At 43.1% G+C, this 19,960-nt stretch overlaps 1 protein-coding gene across 4 annotated transcripts in view; it reads left to right on the forward strand.

Annotated features, from left to right (window-relative positions):
- The window catches only part of Gas7 (growth arrest specific 7), a 210,202-nt gene that overhangs the window by 124,560 nt on the left and 65,682 nt on the right, over positions 1 to 19,960 (forward strand). For all 4 annotated transcript variants that reach the window (XM_070026964.1, XM_070026967.1, XM_070026965.1 and 1 more), the window contains exon 2: positions 2,679 to 2,799. In XM_070026964.1, coding sequence (XP_069883065.1) covers positions 2,679 to 2,799 — 121 coding nt within the window. The remainder of the gene's footprint in view (positions 1 to 2,678; positions 2,800 to 19,960) is intronic.

Consider the following 19,960-nt stretch of genomic DNA (forward strand, 5'->3'; position numbering starts at 1 on the left):
TCACTGCCTGTCCTTCTCCACAGAACCTGTCAGTCAGCACCTCAGGGTGTTCACTTTCCCTGCAGGTGTTGCTTGGGTAGTCTTGGAAACAGAGAAGCAACAGTTGCTAGTGACATTTTCAGTGTGAAGAGGAGTTGGAGGGGAAGTGGAGGGAAGGGCTATGGGCTTGCCTGAGCCTCACCTCATAGGAAGCAGAGAGCCTGGGGAAGTCTGATCTCCCTGAGCTCCCACTCAGGGGGATTCCCATCCATGGAGCAGCCCTGGTGATGTGTGGCTCCTTCATGTAGTGCTGGGTGTGTTAGTGGTGATCTGCACAGCATCTTCTCCATTTCCTATAACCAGGCTGCCTGAGTCTTCTTCTTCCTGCCCCTCCTCCAGTCACGTGCTTGCCTTGTGGTTGAGTTAGCACAGTCTTTGAAGTGTTTTGACCTTGAGGTAGAAGAGCTGTTTTCACTGTACTTTTGGGTCCCCCTGTCTGAAATCCATTTCTGGCCGTATGAGTGTTTTTGTTGTTGTTTGTTTGTTTGTGGGGAGAGGGTGTATATTAGAGCTTGAACTCAAGAACTTGCATTTGCTAGGCCAATGCTCTACCATCTGAGAGCCCCAAACTCAGCCCTGTTTTGCATTACATTCCTCCTTCTCCACCACCAGCACCAGGGCTCAAACTTAGAACCTCATATCCCCTTGACTTTCTTGCCCATGACTGGTGCTCTACCACTTGAGCCATACCCCCAGTGCTACTTTTTGCTGGCTAGCTTGAGATGGAGTTTTGAATATTTTTTGCAGGGCTCAGTTTGAATGGCAATCCTCCAGGATTCAGCCTTCTGAGTAGCTAGGATGGCCAGTGTGAGCCATTAGCACCTGACGTCACTCCCTCAACTCTGTACTCAACATGAGCCTCTGTCTTGTTTGTATTCTGGTATCTTCCGGTCCAGGGGAAGCCTGGGCAATGTGTATGCTTGTGTTTAATGGGATGTTTTTTGTGGGTGAGAAGGCAGTCTGGCAAAATCCTGCAGTGCTTTTGGCCTGGCTTCTATGCACTTAGGTCACTTGCTTATTTCAAGAACCATCTTTTACCTGGGATCAAAAGCAGCACTGCAGGTTGGCAGATGCAGATGGAGAAGACAGAGACATCTAGGGCAAAGGGGAAAGCTTTGAATGCAGTTGTGAAAATTCACAATGAAACATGTACCACAGCTCCACAGAGGGCCAGCAGGAAGCCATGTTTACTCCAAATCCCTGGAGCAGCTAGGATTTACTCCTTGCCCCCTGATAATAAGCAGGCCGCCGCATGAGACAGAGACACACATGGTGCTGCTGGCTTCCCAAAGCAAGACAGAGCAAGCCTCTACAGCTCCCATAAGCAGTGGTCACTAGTGACCCATAGTGACCCATCTCTCTGGTCATAGCTCCAGGATGCTGGGGAAACTGGGAACCTTTCATGTTTCTTACAAGTCTTCCACTTTGCTGAGAAATTCCTGTCATTCTCCTGTGGCTGGAATTCTCACATGGATCAATTTAATTTCTTCAAAATGCACAGCAATGATGTAGGCTAATTTGAAGCTTCTGTCCTTATTTTTAAATGTTCTGTAGCTAAGAACTTTTGGTTTCATGTTTACTGGAGAAATTTTAGGTGGAATAGATAAGTAGAAAGAAGAGACTTAAAAGCCACCCCTAGTTCCCCCATCCAGAAATCTTAGATGCTGTTTTCATATAGGTCCATTTTTATTTTATTTATTTATTTATTTTGTTGTACTGGTTCTGGCACTTGATCTCAGAGCCCGGGTGCTGTCCCTGAGCTTTTGTGCTCAAAGCTAGCCCTCTACCACTTGAGCTACAGCTCTACTTCTGGCTTTTGGGTGCGTCACTGGAAATAAAAGTTTCACAGCCTTTCCTGCCCAGGCTGGATTAGAACCATGATCCACAGGTCTCATTCTCCTGAGTAGCTAGGATTACAGGTATGAGCCACCGGCGCCCAGTTTAACACAGATCAATTTTACATCTATTTTTCTGACTTGCAGATTTTTTTCTCTGATTTTTTTTTCTTAAGGATCATATTAAATAATGCATGGCTAAAAGATTCAACCTGTAAAAATAAAAAAAAATTGCATACATCAGTGAGCCCGTGTCTAATTTGATGCTGAATCCCTAGTTCTCTTTGCTAGAGTGGTTTGGACACTTGATGGATCCCCGCACACCCTGCCCCTCACCCAGTTCTTCATAGACCCAAGGCCTGATGATGGATGTTTTGCATTTCTCTCTGCCTTGACTTGCATTAATTACTTCTGCTCGCTTTGCACAGCGGGCCTGGGGCTTCTGCTGCTGTACTCCATGGGCCTGTGGATACTCCACCACAGATTTCCTAGAGGGGTATGTGGAGTGACAGGGGCCCCTGGCAAGCACAGTCCCCCACCCTGCCATGATTGATTTTCCAGAGTCCAGCAATGTGGAGGAAGCCTAGCTCTGTTCTCTGCCTACCATTTCTCTCATAGTGCCTGTTTGTGGCACCTCTGAGCTCACACCTGGGTCACCTGGACCCGCCCCCAGGGAGTCCATGAGCCGTGTTATACCCTAGCATCAAACAATTACAGGGTGGCTTTATGAGTCTCTGACTTTCTGGTTTACAATCAGTTGTTAAAATGCCCAATGTGTGTGACCTTTCCTTTCCTCTCCATCAGAAGCCTGGAATGGTACCCCCTCCGCCAGGAGAGGAGAGCCAGACCGTCGTCCTTCCACCTGGCTGGCAGAGCTACTTGTCACCTCAGGGCCGGCGTTACTATGTCAACACGGCCACCAATGGTGAGTCTCTCTGGAGGAGCAGCCTGCTCCGGTCCTCAGTGTCTGTCTCTCTGAAGGGATGCTTTTCTTCTCCTCCCTCCACTCCATGGCGTAGGGACATTTTCCTGAGGATTCTTTGCCCTGGAGCTTTGATGGAGTTCTGGTTGGGCCACATGGCTATGTGGTAGGGATCAGACTTAGGTCTGTAGTGATAGGGGAGGATCAGGAGGAAGGCTGAGCACCAAGGTTCACACCATCCCTGGACCCTCAAACACCCTGAGCATCTTTGTCAAACCAACTGCAAGGTCTGGGGGCTGTGTTCTCCAAAAGAGATTCTGAAAGGTTTTCTGAGGGGATCTCAGAACTGGCTTATCTTACGCGACAGCACATTTTCTTGTGCTTTAATGATCTTTTAGCTTCCAGTGAGGGCTGAGTAGTACACAGTCTCCTTAATTTCACTGTGATACCTTTTTCTCTTTCCTGAAGCATCTCCCTGACTACGTTCCTCCGAATGCCCTAGAGGATATGATGGAGCTTCATGAGGATGAGTGACATCAGCTAGCACAGTGTTAGCCTGTGTTTCAGAGCTGAGTAGGACTGCAGCTCCATGCCTCTAATTATTGTGGACTTCCTGGGTCTTTCTATTCACTCCCGGATGCCAGATAGGGGGTCCAGTAGGTACAGTATACTCCAAGATGAGCAGGACACTGCTGAGGAGGTAGTCATGGGTAGGATAGTAAAGATTCCTGGAGAAGGAGCCACATGACTCTCCAAGGAGGGCTTTAGACTTTATCACCAGAGGACCAAGAGAAGCAACACAAAACCAAACATGATATTGTACCCGAACCCACTTGTTGGCTCAATCTTGGTGTCTCTCATTCCTCATCTATGTCTGTCTGACTTCCTGGTCACCTCTTACTCCTTGCAGGTTGGGATATATGGGGGGTTATGGTGCCATTAATATGGCTTGTGATTTTGAGCCTGCCCTAGGAAAAGGGCTCTTGGTGACAAAGAAGCAGCTGCTGTTAGAGGAGACGCAAAGAAACTGACATCTGCCGCTCTGCGTGGCTGGTTACTCCATACCCCTGGCCATAGATCCACTGGGGTGTTCTGGTTAAAGAGGCAAGCACAGCTTCTAGGAAAGAGGAAGTAGACCTAATTCTAACCGTCCTTATCTCACGCTTCCTCAAAAGAAACAAACGGGCTCTGCCCTGTTATCGGAGACTTGGCTTTTTTTTTTTTTCCCAGAGGATCATGTGTGAACGCAGTTCCCCATCTGTACTGTGCAGAATTTGGATGCAGGATCCTGACATCATCAGCAACATGAATCTGTTCTTCTCCCCAAAATAGCTACTCTGTTGCAAAGAGGAAAGGGAGGGGAAGAGTTTTCTGAAATCAGCATTTTTGTCTACCTTTCTAAAAGAAAGAAAGAATTAAAGGAAAGAAAAAAACAAGGAAAGAAATAGCCAGGCATCAGTGGATCACACCTGTAATTAGAGCTACTCAGGAAGCTGAGATCCACAGGTTGGAGGCTCAAGGCCAGCCAAGGAGGAAAAAAAAAAAAATCAAACAAAAAACATCCTGGAGGCTCCATCTCCAATATAACCAGCAAAAAAGCAGGGCTGAAGGCATGGCACAGATGATAGACTAACAACTGAGCAACCAAGCCCAAGGTCCTGAATTCAAATCCCAGTACCATCCCCCTACCAAAAAAAAAAAAAAAAAGAAGAAGGGAGGAAGGAAAGAAGGAAGGAAGGAAGGAAAGGGGAGGGGAGGGGAGGAGAGGGGAAGGGAAGGGAAGAAAAGAAGGGATAAATAATATACTATCAAGGTAAAAATTTAATGAGTGTAAATAGGATTCAAATCCCATTCCCAGAGCTGTTTATCATATACAACCTTCCAAATAGTTGTATTCCTTCACTTCTAAACATAGGTATGCTTATTCTTTTACAGTGAAAACTCCTGTCCATGTTTTCCTTTAAATTATTTCAACAATACCTTGTACATTTCAGCCTTATCCACTCCTCTGTTTTTTTGTTTTGTTTTGTTTTGTCTTGTGCCAGTTCTGGGGGATTGAACTCAAGGCCGAGGGGCTGACCCCGAGCTTAGTACTCTACCATTTGAGCCATAGCTCCACCTCCAGCTTTTTCTGTGATTAATTGAAGATTAGAGTCGCATGGACTTTCCTGCCCAGGCTGGTTTCAAACCACATTCCTCAGAGTTTGCCCTCCTGAGAGGACTAGATTACTGGTGTGAGCCACCAGCACTTGGCTTTACCTATTCCTCTTAATAGCAATGTGATAGCGATAAACATACAACTATTCACTTAACCAGCAATCTACTCATTAATGGATATTTAAGCCACATTTTGCATCAATGACATCTGATAGCTTTTTTCCTAGGGCTCTGCCTTTAGGATATACCATCCTACCAAGTCAGAGCTTCCTTACAGGTTTTGAGATCCTGTGAGCCCAGAGTTGCTCCACATTTTGCAGGCTTTTTCTACAGGACCAGGAAGTACATGCTTTAGGCTTAAAATAAAATAAATAAAATAAAATAAAATAAAAGCAAAAAAAATAAAAGAAGATGTAGGGTCTCTGTCACCATTGGTAAGTGTCATTCTCATAGCCACAGAACTTCCACAGACTAACCAATGAGTGTAGCTGTGTTCCAATAAAACTTTATCAATGGATGCTGAAATGTGAATGTTGAGGGAAAAGGGAGGTGGTACTGGGAATTGAACCCAGGGCTCCAGCTTGCTAGGTAAGGGTACTCTACCCCTCAAGTAATTTTTATGTGTTTTGAAGTGTCATTTCATGTTTTTGGTTGGTCATGGGGCTTGAACTCTGGGCCTGGGCATTGTCCCTGAGCTTTTCAGCTCAAGACAAGTGCTCTACCACTTGAGCCACAGTGCCACTTCTGGTTTTCTGGTTAATTGGAGATAAGCGTCTCATGGACTTTCCGGCTTTGAACTGTGATCCTTAGATCTCAGCCTCCTGAGTAGCTAGGATTACAGACATGAGCCACCTGTGCCCAGCTTCACTTTTTTTTTTTTAACTTTGTTTTCAACCATTATAAAATGCAAAAGATGTCAGGTAAGATAGGGCACACCTGTAATCCCAGCACTCAGGAGACTGAGACAGGAGGCTGAGAGACTTGACTACTTGAGAGTCCCTGTCTCCAAGAAAAAAAGAAAAGAAAAGAAAAAGAAGCAAAAGATAAATGTAGTCTACAAGTTCATGGGTGGTGGGATTGGCCTACCTGCTCAGCTAGGTTAGTGTCAAATCCAGCAGAATTGGCCCTGCTTCCTTTTCCTCATGGCTTTGGTAATCCTGGCTCTCTGATCTCCATCCTAGATGTGTTCCAGCCTTGTCCACCATGTAGTTGTTCAATCCATTGTGTTTTCATTTGTTTGTTTAGTTGATTGAGCCGCCGTACACTCAATACTTACTTACTGAATCTCAAATTTATATCTGGCAGTGTACTTTCAAATTGTTTATTTTCTTATAATGAAAGCAGATTTCATTCTTTCAAGGTAAACAGGGTGAGTTTATTAAAAAAGAAAGGAAATCTGTGAAAGAAAGTAGCAAAATTCTCCTTCTGGAGGGGCCCCAAGAGGAGTCCAGTGGATTCCTCCTGGAGAATGATAGCCTTGTGGTAACAGGGCTCCTCCCCGTGTCTTTCCTCTGATTGCTTGATGGCCTATGGAAGCAGATTCTAAAGTTTTCTCTGTGTGTGTGTGTGTGTGTGTGTGTGTGTGTGTGTGTGTATTAGGCAGGCATTCTAGGGCTGAGCCACAAGACACACTTCTGGTCCTCTTTTAAACTGGTCACTTTGGTGATAAAAGCCTTGATTCATGCCTTGTATGCTTATTCCTAGACTGCAATCCACCTGTTTTAGGTTTCCTGTGTAGCTAGGAAGACAGGCAAGCACCATCCTACCCAATTTTTGGTTGCCAGTATGTCTCACAAATCCTTCTCCCCAGGCTGGCCTCCTACTGAGAGCCTCCTGATTTCAGCATTATCAAATTGCTAGGATCACAATCCTTGAACATTGTGTCTAGGATTTTGCTCTTTGGGTTTAGGGAAGGAGTAAACAGCTGTCTTTCTCCTTCAGCATCTTCTCTGAGACCTATTTTGTTTGGCTACTGGTCTGTTTTTACGCTTTTGGAGTCTGATGATCTTTCTGCCTGTTTCTTATATTTGCATTCATCTCATCTCCTGGCCTCTGAGCTTGGGCCTCACTGCTTGACCAGCTGCCTCCCCACCTTTCTGGCTCAACTCTGGAGTATTTTGTGCTGTTTTCCTCTTTCCAGGCAACAGTTCATCACCGCGCCCTCCCACCCTACCTGCCACCCATTGCCACAAACCACCACAGTCCACTCCCTCATCACCTTGGTCCTTCCTTCGGCCCAATGCAGATGCCCCTGGCATGGGCAGGAGGCAGATTCCAGACCCCTAGATAAGAATCCTCTTGGATGCTCCAGCCTCTTACATAAGAGGGCACAGCTTTGGCACAGAACCCACTCACATCCGCCCATATGTTTTCCATCATCTCTAGATGACTTAGAAACACCTAACGCGATGTCAGTACTGGGTAAATAGCTGTTATACTCTATTGTCTAGGGAATAATGACTAGCGAAAAAAGTCTGCTAGAGTTCACTTCCCCTGAACATTTTCAATCCTCTGAGGCTGGTAGAATCTGCCAGCACAGAAACCACAGATATAGGAGAACCTGTGTTTTCTCTTATTACCCCTCCCCCTGTAATCCCCAGTCTCTTCTCTCCCCAGAAGGGGCTTGGGCATAATGGGTGTTCAGCCCCCTTGGGTCACACCCTATACAATAGTCATGCAAAAGCCTCATTTCCATTTGGAAATTCCCTTGCTGGCTAATCGGCTTATGTTCACATCCATTAAGGATTTGTGGATGAGGACTGTCACACTGCTTGCCACTGAGCCAGGCTGTAGGCACACAAACATCAAACCAAACACCATCTTCGCTCCCTGAGACCATAGTTTTAGTTGGGGTAGGAAAAAAAACCAGAATAGATACTTACAAACATTGGGGGCATTGCAAGAAAATGTGGGGGCTTATTTGTTAGGAAATGGAAAGACTTGGAAAGAATTATATTAAGTGAAGTAAGCCAGGCCCAAAGAAACATAGGTCCCATGGTTTCCCTTATTTGTAATAACTAGTATATATGTCTAGGACAAGCAGAAAAGGTCAAAAGCTACATACATATGACCATATAAGATAATGTTAAGCGAAATGAACCCCAAGATAGGGACACAAGTGTTTTTTTTCTTTTTTGCTATTATTTTTAACATATTTATAATGTACTATGTGTTTTTTTTGTTGTTTCTTGTTTTTTTGTTCCTCCCCCATGGTATAACCCCTGCTTTCACTGTATTTGATTCCAGTGCCCTGCATCTTGTATATACATTTTTCTAATTTGGGAAGGGGAAGGGAAAAAACAAAATGCTAAAATAGGGATACAGGTTGACCCATTGTGTCAATGAGATGTACAAGACACTATGTTGAAAACACAGGCACGGGATTGGGGGATGGGGAAGAGGTGGGAAAGAAGGAATAGTAGGGGAAAAACAAAGGAGGGGGTAACAATGATTGATAGGAAATGTACTTATTACCTTACTCATGTAACTGTAACCCTTCTGTACAGTATCTTTACAACAAAAAATACATATTTAAGTTAAAAAAATAAATAGCCAGGAAATAAAAAGAAAATGTGGGGGCTTCTTTTTTTTTTTTTTGTTGGTCCTGGGGCTTGAACTCTGGGCCTGGGCACTGTACCTCAGCTCTTCAGCTCAAGGCTAGAGTTCTGCACTTGAGCCACAGCACCACTTCCAGTTTTCTGATGGTTAATTGGAGATAAGCGCCTCACGGACTTTCCAGTCTGGGTTGGCTTTCAACCGTGATCCTCAGATCTCAGCCTCCTGAGTAGCTAGGATTATAGGCATGAGTCATCAGTGCCTTTGTGGGGGCTTCTGGGTGGCTGAGTCACCTTTATCTGGGCATCCTGCAAGTCCCTGAGGAGGACCACTGGATACAGCATTCTAAGTCCAAGTGGTAGGCCAGGCAGAGGTTGCGGCAGCCAGAGAAAGACATGCTAACGCAGTTGGCACTGATCAGGAATACAGAGGTGAAGGAAAGTTAGAGGTCTGACCTGCAATGCCCTGGAGATATTAGGAGGAGCAGGGTCTTTATCCAGTAAGCCATGGGAAACAGTGGAAAGGTTCCACACCGTGGCATGACCCCATCAGAGCACTGTGGCACGGTGCTTGTGCAGCAGACTGAAGGATTTCAGAACAGTGAGCGTAGCATCCGACAACCTAAATGAGAAGAGAAATAATGAGGTCACACGCCAAGCTCAGCAGTGGCTGGAAAGGAGGAGGCAGAATCTGTCAGACAGGGGGTGGCAGGACAGGGGCAGGGAGAATTTAGATTTAACCTGATTTCTTTTCTCTTTTTCCTTTCCTCTCTTTCTTCCCATCCTTCTTTCCTCCTTCCCTTCCTCCCCTCTCCCCCCTTTCCTTTCTTCTTTCCTTCTTTTCATTCTTTTAGTTCTATTTTTTTTATTACTGAGGCTTGAAACTCAGAGTTTGGGGCTTACAAGACAAGTGCTCTACCACTTGAACCACGTCTCCAGCCTGCTTTTTCTTCTTTTTTAGATCATTTTGTCTTGTTTTGAGACTGAGTTTTATTATATAGGCTGGGCTGTCCTGGAACTCATGATCTCCCTGCCTCAACCTCCTGGGTGCTCGTGTTCCAAGTGTGTACCACCACACCTGGCTCTTTTAGGGTTTTTTGTTTTGTTTTGTGTTGTGTTGTGTTTTGGTTGGTGTTCTTTGCTTATTTGTTTTCAAGTAAAGTTTTGCCCAGGCCAGCCTTGGACCATTATTGCCCAATCTCTGCTTCTAGGTTAACTGGAATTATAGATATGCACCACCATGCTCAGCCATTCTCTTGATTTTCCACCTTTCATGGTAACATCATGCAGTGAGAAAGGGTATACCAGAGAGGAATGGATTTGGAAGAAAGGTAGTGAGTCAAAAATAAAAAAAGAAAGGTAGTGAGTCCATGTTTTATTTGTGGTTCCTTGTGGGTATATTTAGCCTAAGATGTCTAACATGTTTGGATAGCTGAATCTGTGCTTAAAGGGATCTAGGATAAAGATGGAAGCTCAGAGAACTATGTGTGTACATAGTGCAGCACTTGGATTTCACCACTACTTAATTCCTTGGGCTGATCACCATTGTGCAGTGACCTAGCTGTACAACCACATGCATTTTTTTAGCAGAGAGCTGTGACGATCACCCAGGGAATGTCTATAGGAGAGAGGGCTGAAGCAAAGTGTAAGGCAGGCGCCAAGGAAGGGACAGTCAGAGATAGGAGGAATCCATGGGCTGGGAATGCCATGAACAGCAATGGAAAATAAATTGCCCAGACAGTTAGAGACAATCTGAAGTCCAGGACAGGTTTATGGTAGGGTGATCATTGAAAACACCAAGAGAGCTCAGATTATTTAGGAAACAAGTGAGATGGCTCCTGGAAAGTTCCTGTGGCTGTGAATGCAGTATCATTGCTACTGTTTTCATGTAAACTCACCAAATCCCACAAGACACGGTTTGTGAAATTTTGGAAGTCCCCACCTCCCTCATTTCCCCATAGCTTGTGGCTTTCCAGGGCATTTCATCATGCAGAATGGCCCCCAGTGCAGTGCCAAGAAGTCCAAGGTAATAGGTGTCAGAAGCTTGCTTTATAGGAACTCTCTGTGCTCCTCATTAAGTTGACTATGTGGCTAAATTGGGACTGTGTTTAGTTCCTGGAAGGTGAGCTATTTCCCCCTACTTTGAGGTTGGACCATCTGACTCCCAGAAGCCTGTCAAAAAGCCTAAGCCCACCCTTTCCAGACTAATGCTTTATCCAGATCCCAAGTTCAACAGAGCATGAGTGAGTCCCCAAGCTCAACAGAAGGAGGCTCTTGATGGAAAGGTAAGGGAGAATCTAACACTAGTTTTCTAATGCAGCAACTCCTTGGGAACTGAACTCCATGCTGTGAACCTCTCTGTCTCTAATGTCAGCTCTTGATGACAAGGCTATTTACAAAGTGGGTTCATCAGCTAAATCATTTTACTCTATAGTTATCTGGGGGATTGGGGGGGAGCCATCCAAATCTTCTAACACAGAGGATGTCAGATTGGGGTCTATGGATTAAATGACACTCACAGACTATTTTTTGTTGATAAAGTTTTATTGGAGCACAGCTATGCCCTTTTGTTTACATACCATCTATAGCTGTTTTGCGCCAAAAAGACTGAGTGGAGTCCTTGCTACTGAGAACATAGCAGCCACAAAGCCAAAGATATTTACTGCCTGATCCTTTACAGAAAAAGTTTGATGATCTCTGGTGGAACAGACAGAACCCATTCATTTTATAGAAATGGAAACAGAGTGCTCTCTGTGGTAGAAGATTTATTCCAAGTCATTTATAAGCAAGCATTTAACTCCTAGTCATCTGTGAGCAAACTATGGCTAGACCACACCTGTTGTTATTTTTTTTCTGTTTCCTTGGTATTCAGAAGGTCAGGCATGGGTAGCTGTGATTTAATTTGGAATAAGGGGGACTGAGTTCACGGATTAGTAGCTAAAGAAATTCATAGGAAGTAATAATTAACTTGGAGGCATATCTTTCCGTGTAACTTCAGAGTCAACTAAAACTCAGGAGAATTTTTAATTTGATTTATATTTTCCATGTTTTTATTAGTGCATCTTAATTGTGCCATATGAAGGACTTAGTTGTAGTATGAAAATTGTTTCAAAGCTCTTTTTGACAAAGGATCTATCTCTATCTGTTCATACTTTATTATGTCTGTGAATGAAACTTGGCGTGGACTAAAGTAGGGTTTGAGCTTCAGGACTCATTTGCCAAATAGTTTCCTTGATTTCTAGTTTTAATCTTTCCTTAATTGAGTGGATTTCTCATTCCAGCTTTATTATCCCAAGAATGAATGTGACTTTCTGGGCAAGTTTTCCAGAAGAACACTTTTAAAGCCATTCTTCCAGCTTTCCTTTGTTACAAATAATTGCTTGCTTTTCTAAATCCCCAAATAGAATGGCCTTGATAATTTCCTGGTAATAAAAGTTGCCCTGGAAAGCTTCTACACCCCAAAACAGCAGTCTATTTTCTCTTGTCCATCTGTGTTGAGCAAATGTGAAACTAAAAAGATGTTTGTATCTGGCACATTTGATTGAACAAATTAAGCTGTGTGTATCTGCGCGTGCACACACGTGCACACACACGAACACACTTATGTGCCTTCCTTATTTTGGCTTTATTATTATTTTGTAATGGACGCTCAGTGGAAAGCTGCCAGAGTTGAAAACATTGTTAATCTGTTTCAGGGCAGGCTTTGTTTTTCTCTTCTGGGGCATCCATTTTACCTTGTAATGTTTAGGTAATACTTATTGACGTAGCACACCCCTCATGGATCACCAGTTTTTAAGTCCAACAGTACTTTCACACTGCCAATTATGTTGAAGATCCACAAAAGCCAAATGACAAAGGAGATAGATTTTATTGCTTGCTTGCTTTATCTTAGGAAATTGTGTTATTTGGGGAAAAGAAAAAGATATTTTATTGGTAAACAATGTGAGCAAATTGCACCTCCTTGGCTATTAGCCAGAGCTACTAATTAGCTGCAAGTATTATAAATATGGAAGTGGAACAAAAAGAAATGTATGGACTAGGCTAATCATGGTAGCCCACATCTGTAGTAATCCCAGCTACACGGAAGACAGAGGTAGAAAGATCATGGTATTAAACTGCTTTGGAAATCAGTATGGAGGTTCCTCAAAAGACTCCACATATGGGCTGGGAAGGTGGCTCAGTGGTAGAGCGCTTGCCTTGCATGCATGAAGTCCTGGGTTCGATTCCTCAGCACCACATAAACAAAAAGAAAAAAGCCAGAAGTGGTACTATGGCTCAAGTGGTAGAGCTCTAGCCTTGAGCTGAAGAGCTGAGGGACAGCACCCAGGCCCAGAGTTCAGGCCCCACGACCGGACCCCCCCCCCCAAAAAAATAAAAGACTCCACATAGAGCTCTTCTATGACCGAGCAATCCCACTTTTGGGCATTTACCCAAATTATCACAAACAAGGTTATACTAAAGCTACCAGCACAACTATGTTTATCCCAGCATTATTTACCATAGCTAAGATATGGAACCAACCCAGATGCCCCTCAGTAGATGAATGGATCAAGAAAATGTGATATATAGATATAGATATAGATATAGATATAGATATAGATAGATAGATATTCTATGCCTCCATAAGAAAGAATGACACTGCTCCATTTGTTAGGAAATGGAAAGACTTGGAAAAAATTATATTAAGTGAAGTAAGCCAGGCCCAAAGAAATATAGGTCCCACTTATTTGCAATAACTAGTAAATGTCTAGGACAAGCAGAAAAGCTCAAAGGCTATGTACATATGACCATATAAGCTGATGCCAAACAAAATGAACCCCAAGAAGGAGACACGACTGGTTTTATCTTTCTTGCTGTTTTTTTTTGGGGGGGGGGGGGTCCGGTCGTGGGGCCTGAACTCTGGGCCTGGGCGCTGTCCCTCAGCTCTTCACCTTAAGGCTCGCACTCTACCACTTGAGCCACAGCACCACTTCCAGCTTTTTTCTTTTTGCTTATGTGGTGGTGAGGAATCGAACCCAGGGCCTCAGGCATGCAAGGCAAGCACTCTACCACTGAGCCACCTTCCCAGCCCCTTGCTGTTGTTTTTAATGTATTTATTTATATTTTGTTTCTTTTGTATGTTCTTCCCCCACGGTATAACCCGTTTTCACTGTATTTCATTCCAGTGCCCTGCATCTTGTATATACATTTTTCTAATTTGGGGAGGGGAAGGGAAATAACAAAATATTGAAATAAGGATATAGGTTGACCCATTGTAACTATGAGATATACAAGACACTATGTTGAAAATGAATTTTACAGCTTTGGGATGGGGGAGAGACGGAGAGGTGGAGAGGGAAGGGATGGTAGGGGAAAAACAGAGAAGAAAGTAACAATGCTCAATAGGAAATGCACTCATTACCTTACTCATGTAACTGTTACCCCTCTGTACAGTATTTTTACAATAAAAAATATATACAAAAAAAGAAAGATCATGGCCCAAGTTTGGCCTAAGCAGAAGTGCAAGGCCCTTTCTGAAAAAAATGGACTAAAAATAAAAAGGATTATTGGCATGGTTCAAGTAGTAGAGCACTTGCCTAGCAAGCAACATAAACCATAAGTTCAAAATCCAGTACTGCTCCCTCAAAAAAAAATGAATGAATTATCATAGCAATTCTCTTCTTAGTTATATGCCCAAGGAAACCCAAAACAGTCCATCCATGTACTCCTGTACATGTATTTTGGGAGCAGCTTGGCTCATCACTGGCAGAAACTCTACCATGCCCCAGAGACTGATGAATGGGGGCAACAGAATGTGGTGGATATACATAATGGCATCTAACTATTCAAAAGGATGAGGTACTGGGAGATACATTCTACTGCGTGGACTCAACCTTGACACTATCATGCTGCATCAAGATGGACACAAACGGCAACAGACTGCATGATTCTATTTATATGCAGTGCTTTGAACAAGCAAATCCATAGAAACAGAATAGATTAGAAGTTGCCCAGGGCTGGAGGATGGGTGACTGCTAATGAGTACAGGGTTGAGGTGATAAAAAAAAAAAAAGGTGTTATAATTAGATAGTGGTAAGGGTTACACAATTCTGAATATACTCAAACCCACTGTACTATGTGTTTTTACTGAACAAGTTTTGTACTATGTGAATTATATAGCAATCAAAGAATGACTAAGCCTAGGCATCTTCAAGGAGGGTGGATATGCATGTGACATTCTTGGTGGCCCACTGGGAGCAGCAGTTCCTTACACATCTTGGTTGGGGATTCCTTGGTTGTGGTTACCCAATTTTGGTGCACCACAGAAGCATCTAGGATATGAAAGTTGTTTTAAAAAAAATACCAGTACAGGGCTCAGTTGATAGAGCGCCCATCAATGAATGAGTTGGGTACCGACTTTGAGTTCCAGTCTTGAACCAAAAAAAAAAAAAAAAAAAGAAGAAGAAATGCCAATACAGAGGTCTATCATGGACCCACTGAATTGGAATCTTCTATTTTTAGAAAGAGTGAATATTTTTTACATTATATCTTTTTAAAAAATTATCTTTAATTGGGGGAGGGATAGGGAGGAGGGAAAGAGAAAAAATGAGGTAAGGTGTAACAAGTTAGACAAGAAATGTACTTACTAACTTACTTATGTAATTGTAACCCCTCTGTACATCACCTTAACAATAAAATTAAAATTTAAAGAATTATCTTTGTTTGTACAGAGGAGTTTCAATTCACCATGAGTACAATGCAGCTTTGTCACCTCTTCAATCTTTCACCTCCAACCCCACCTATCTCCTCAACCAGTTACATTTTCATAGAGATACATTGAATATTATTGAATATCATTCTTTTCTACTTTCGTCTCCCCTCCCCGTAACCTCCCCCTCCCACACTTCCTTTTGACCTTACCTGCGGTGACATCTCAAATTCCAGCTTCTAATTTCCACTTTGTTAAGACTTCTAGGTTAGTTATTCAAAGGTGATTGGTTATATTTTTAAGAGTTTTCTAGCACTCACCACCTGGTTTTTACTTACAAAAAGTCATAGTGACAACAAAATTGGTGGAGATATATGATTGTGTTAGCTTTCTGTTTGTCATGGGGTCAGAAACAATCAACTCATAAGGAGGCTAATTGTTTTGGTTCATGGTTCAAGAGATTTCAGCCTCTGGTCACTTGGAGCTATTGCTTTGGGCCTGTGGCAGCATGATACATCATGGTGTGAGCATGTGATGAAGGGGGCTGTTCACGTCATTGTGACCAAGAAGTAAAAGAGAAGAAAGGACTGAGCTCCCAATATTCCCTTCAAAGACCTAACTTCTCCTACTAGGCCCCACCTCCTGAAAGTTCCTTGCCTCCTAACTGTTCTACAGTATGAGGACCAACCCTTCAACACATGGGTCTCTGGGAGCTGTTTCCATCCAAACTATACCAATAGCTGCAAATCAAATATTTATAATATTGGTTGAGGAGCAAATTTAAGTCCAGTTTTCACTATCAGAAATAAATACAGTGAGAAAATACACTGTTCTTGAAACTGCTATGCACAAAACATAGTTCCAGGGCTAAAGGTTACATATGTATAAACAATTGTAGTTAAAATAGAATCTCAAAGAAGAGTTACTTAAAGACAAATAATTCAGTTTGGGGTTTGTTTGTTTGCTGTTGTTTGTGTGTTTTTGGTACAAGGATTGCTCTCTACCACTTGAGCCATACTATGTCCAGCTTTTTTAGTGTGGTTAATTGGAGATAAGAGTCTCACAGACTTCCCTTTTCTAGCTGACTTCAAACTGTGATCCCCAGATCCCAGCCTCCTAAATGGCTAAGATTATTGACGTGAGCCACTAGCACACAATTAAATATTTTAATTTTATGGTAACAAGATTTAGAATGCATAGTAAACTGCCAAGAAAGATCTTGACTTTGTTGACTTGCTTCTTCTTTGGTTAGGAAGTGTATGCCAGCAGATAGTCATTGTTCCTTTGTGGTTCATCATACTACAGAGCCCAGTGGCCTAGTAAGAGCTGGTGGCATCTGATAGCATCTGTAGGAGATGGGGGAATCTCTTCTAGTCATTCCATTGACCAGCATTCATATATGAAAGAGCAAGGGAAGTTCAGCATGATGGTATAAATTGTGCATCCTTAAATTGTGTACTACATAATTGTGTACCCTGGAATTTGCATGGCATGAACTCTTATCAATGTGCTGGTTTTATCTAACAATCTTATGAATGGGAATATATCCCAAAGAAACGAAAGCAGAATAACAAAGGCAGACCTGCATGCCCATGTTCTTCATTGAAGCATTATTCACAATGGCCCAGGTATGGGATTAACCATTTACTAGTGGATGAATGGATAAAGGTAATATAGTTAATAGGGACAGTGGAATACTCCTCTGCCATAAAGAAGAATAAAAAGTCCTGCCATGGCGGCATCATAGATGAGACAGAAGGACATTGCCTTATGTGGAAACAAACCAGACATAGAACAATAAGAACTGTGTGTTCTCACTCATGATCAGGAGCTAAAGAAGTTGGTTTCATAGATATAGAGAGTAAAGGGGCTGAGGGAATATGGTGGATAGCATTGAAACAAGTAGGTAAGAGAGTATGATTTATAGTATTTTATTATGTTTTTATAATAAACTAAAAATTTCTCTAAGGACAATTAAACTTGAAACAAACAAACTTCAAAATCAAGAAATGTGGCTTAAAGTATTTTTTCATTGCAGGTAGCTGGCTGTCTGGGATAGAAAATTATAAACTTCATCATCAATTGTTACTTAAATTCTATTAACCACTTTGAAAAGAAAAAAGAGGAGTTGGGCGATTACCAGAATGAAAAAAAAGGGTAGTTAAGAAGATAGATATGCAAATTACCCTGATTTTATATTGCATTTTATATCTGTATTGAATTATCAAATTGTAATCTCAACATAGGCACAATTATTCTAGAAATTAAAATAATGTCCAGGTCTGTGAGACTGAACTCCCACCAAAATGGCATTATTGTGCGTCATGTAGCTGTGGTGAGGGACAGGAGAAATGATAGCTAGGCATGGCCAGGGCTTATGGAATCCTAGTAAGCTCTTCTGCAAAGACAGGCCAATTAGTAGATGTCATAGTCTTGGTTGTCTTGGGGCTACAATGTGCTTACAGATATCTTTTATTCTGTGTATGTAATTCTTTTTTTTTTTTTTTTGGTCCAGTTGTGGGGCCTGAACTCTGGGCCTGGGTGCTGTCCCTCAGCTCTTCAGCTCAAGGCTAGCACTCTACCACTTGAGCCACAGTGCCACTTCCGGCTTTTTTCTTATGTGGTGCTGAGTAATCGAACCCAGGGCCTTGAGCATGCAAGGCAAGTGCTCTACCACTGAGCCACCTTCCCAGCCCCTGTGTATGTAATTCTTAAGAATATTCAGTTAGTGATAGGCACTAATGGTTTATACCTGTAATCCTAGCTACTCAGGATGATCAGATCTGAGGATGATGGTTCAAAACAATTTCAGGCAGGAAAGTCCATGAGATTTTTATCTTTAGTTAACCACCAAAAAGCTAGAAGTGGAGCTGTGGCTCAAATTGTAGAATACCAACCTTGAGTGAAAAGGCTAAGGGACAGGATCCAGGCCCTGAGTTTAAGTCCAAGGATTGGCACGCGCGCGCGCGCACACACACACACACACACACACACACACACACACAATTCAGTTATATTCTGTTAGCAGCCAACATTGAACATTGGAGAGATTTTCCAGAAACATCTGGATACTTTTATGAGATACGATCCTAGCAACCTGCCTTCTTGCATGAACACACCACGCTGGTGAGAGCTGAGAAGGTCGTTACTCGTGTGATGATTTTCTGCCTAGTTGGGCTTTGAGCATGTTACCTGTGTCCAGTTCTGCTGGTGTTAAGCGTTTTGGCTCTGTGTTGAGGCACAGAGCGTCATGATTCTGTGTCAAATATTATAAGGCAGAGGCGGAGTCTGACCCAAAGTTAGGATGATATTTTATAAATGCCTTGGAAATGGGAGAGAAAGGGTGAATGAGCACAAGCAATTCGAATAAGGGATGGAGGGAGAAACAACGCAGGAATCAACAGTCATGAAGAGGGACCTTCAGATTCATCCCACACTCTGGCTTTTTGCTGGCGTTTTTCTGTGTATCCGATGTGTAGTGTCAGAGCATCATTATAAGCCTGGGGCTAGCTAACTACTCAGGAGGCTAGGATCTGAGCATCATGGTTTGAAGCCATGGGATGGATGTCTATGAGACTCTGATCTCCAATTTACCAGCCAAATGCAGGAAGTAAGGGTGTGGCTCAACTAGTAGAGTCCCTGCCTTGGATGGAAAAAGTTAAGGGATAGCACCCAGGCCCTGAGTTCAGGCATTACTAGTGGCACAATAACAACAATAATAACCACCACCCACAATAATAATAATAATAAACTTCAGGCTTGTGTCAGACTGCGGGACCCAAAAGACATAGAGGAGCTTAGGCTATAGCAGGATACTAGAGTAATGGGGGTACAGTAGTCTGGACAGATAGAAGCTGTAAATATTTAGAAGATTCAATTAAAGAAAAAAAATTATTATTTTTGTGCTGGTCTAGGGGCTTGAACCTAGGGCGTGAGCACTGTCCCTGAGTTTTTCTGTTCAAGGCTAGCACTATGCCACTCGAACTCCATTTCTGTTTTTTTTGGGGGGGTAGGGGGGTTGTAGTTAAGGAGGTAAGAGTCTCATGAACTTTCCTTCCCCAGGCTGGCTTCAAACTTCAATCTTCAGATCTCAGCTTCCTGAGTAGCTAGGATTATGGGCATGAGCCACAGATGGAGAATTTATCTGTAAGCTCTATTTTGATAAGCAAGTGGGCAGGGACCATGTGAATTGATTATCAAGCAACAAGTATTTGATAAATGCCTCGTGGGTGCCCAGCTCTAATTATCCACTTGGATGGCTTCTTGCAGGGGTGGTGTGGGCGAATACAATGCAAATGGCCTGTAGGCTTTCTGAAGTGGATAGAGGTGGTTCCGTGGGACTTTCCTGGTGCATTGGCTTTGACTTTCTTTCCTGCTTGAATACACCTCTGAAGGTCCCTTCTGGCTCAGAAACTTTGTTGCAACCCCAATGTTCTCATCCCCCACAACTGCTGGCAAGTGTACCTCCATATGTAAAAACTGGCAGGACTTTCCTGGGATGAGATGTGTATTGTTGGAGGCAGATCTTGGAGTGGGGTAAGAGGTTTTTTTGTTCTTTCTATCTGAGTTGGATTCCAAAGTAGGCAGGACTCTTCCAAGAGCTGTGGGAGTAAGAAAAGGGACAATGAAGTTAGTTATGAAAGATGCTTGTGTTTCCTTTGTACCCACTCCCTCTGGGAGCAGTGTGCCCAGCCCTGTAGAGGGACACTGAGACCCTCAGGGGCCTTATCATCCCTTGGACCTTGGACCGAAGCTCCTCCTTCCT

This window comes from Dipodomys merriami, unplaced genomic scaffold (genome assembly GCF_024711535.1).
Source record: "Dipodomys merriami isolate MVZ:Mamm:240054 unplaced genomic scaffold, mDipMer1.0.p SCAF_19, whole genome shotgun sequence".
Taxonomy (NCBI): domain Eukaryota; kingdom Metazoa; phylum Chordata; class Mammalia; order Rodentia; family Heteromyidae; genus Dipodomys; species Dipodomys merriami.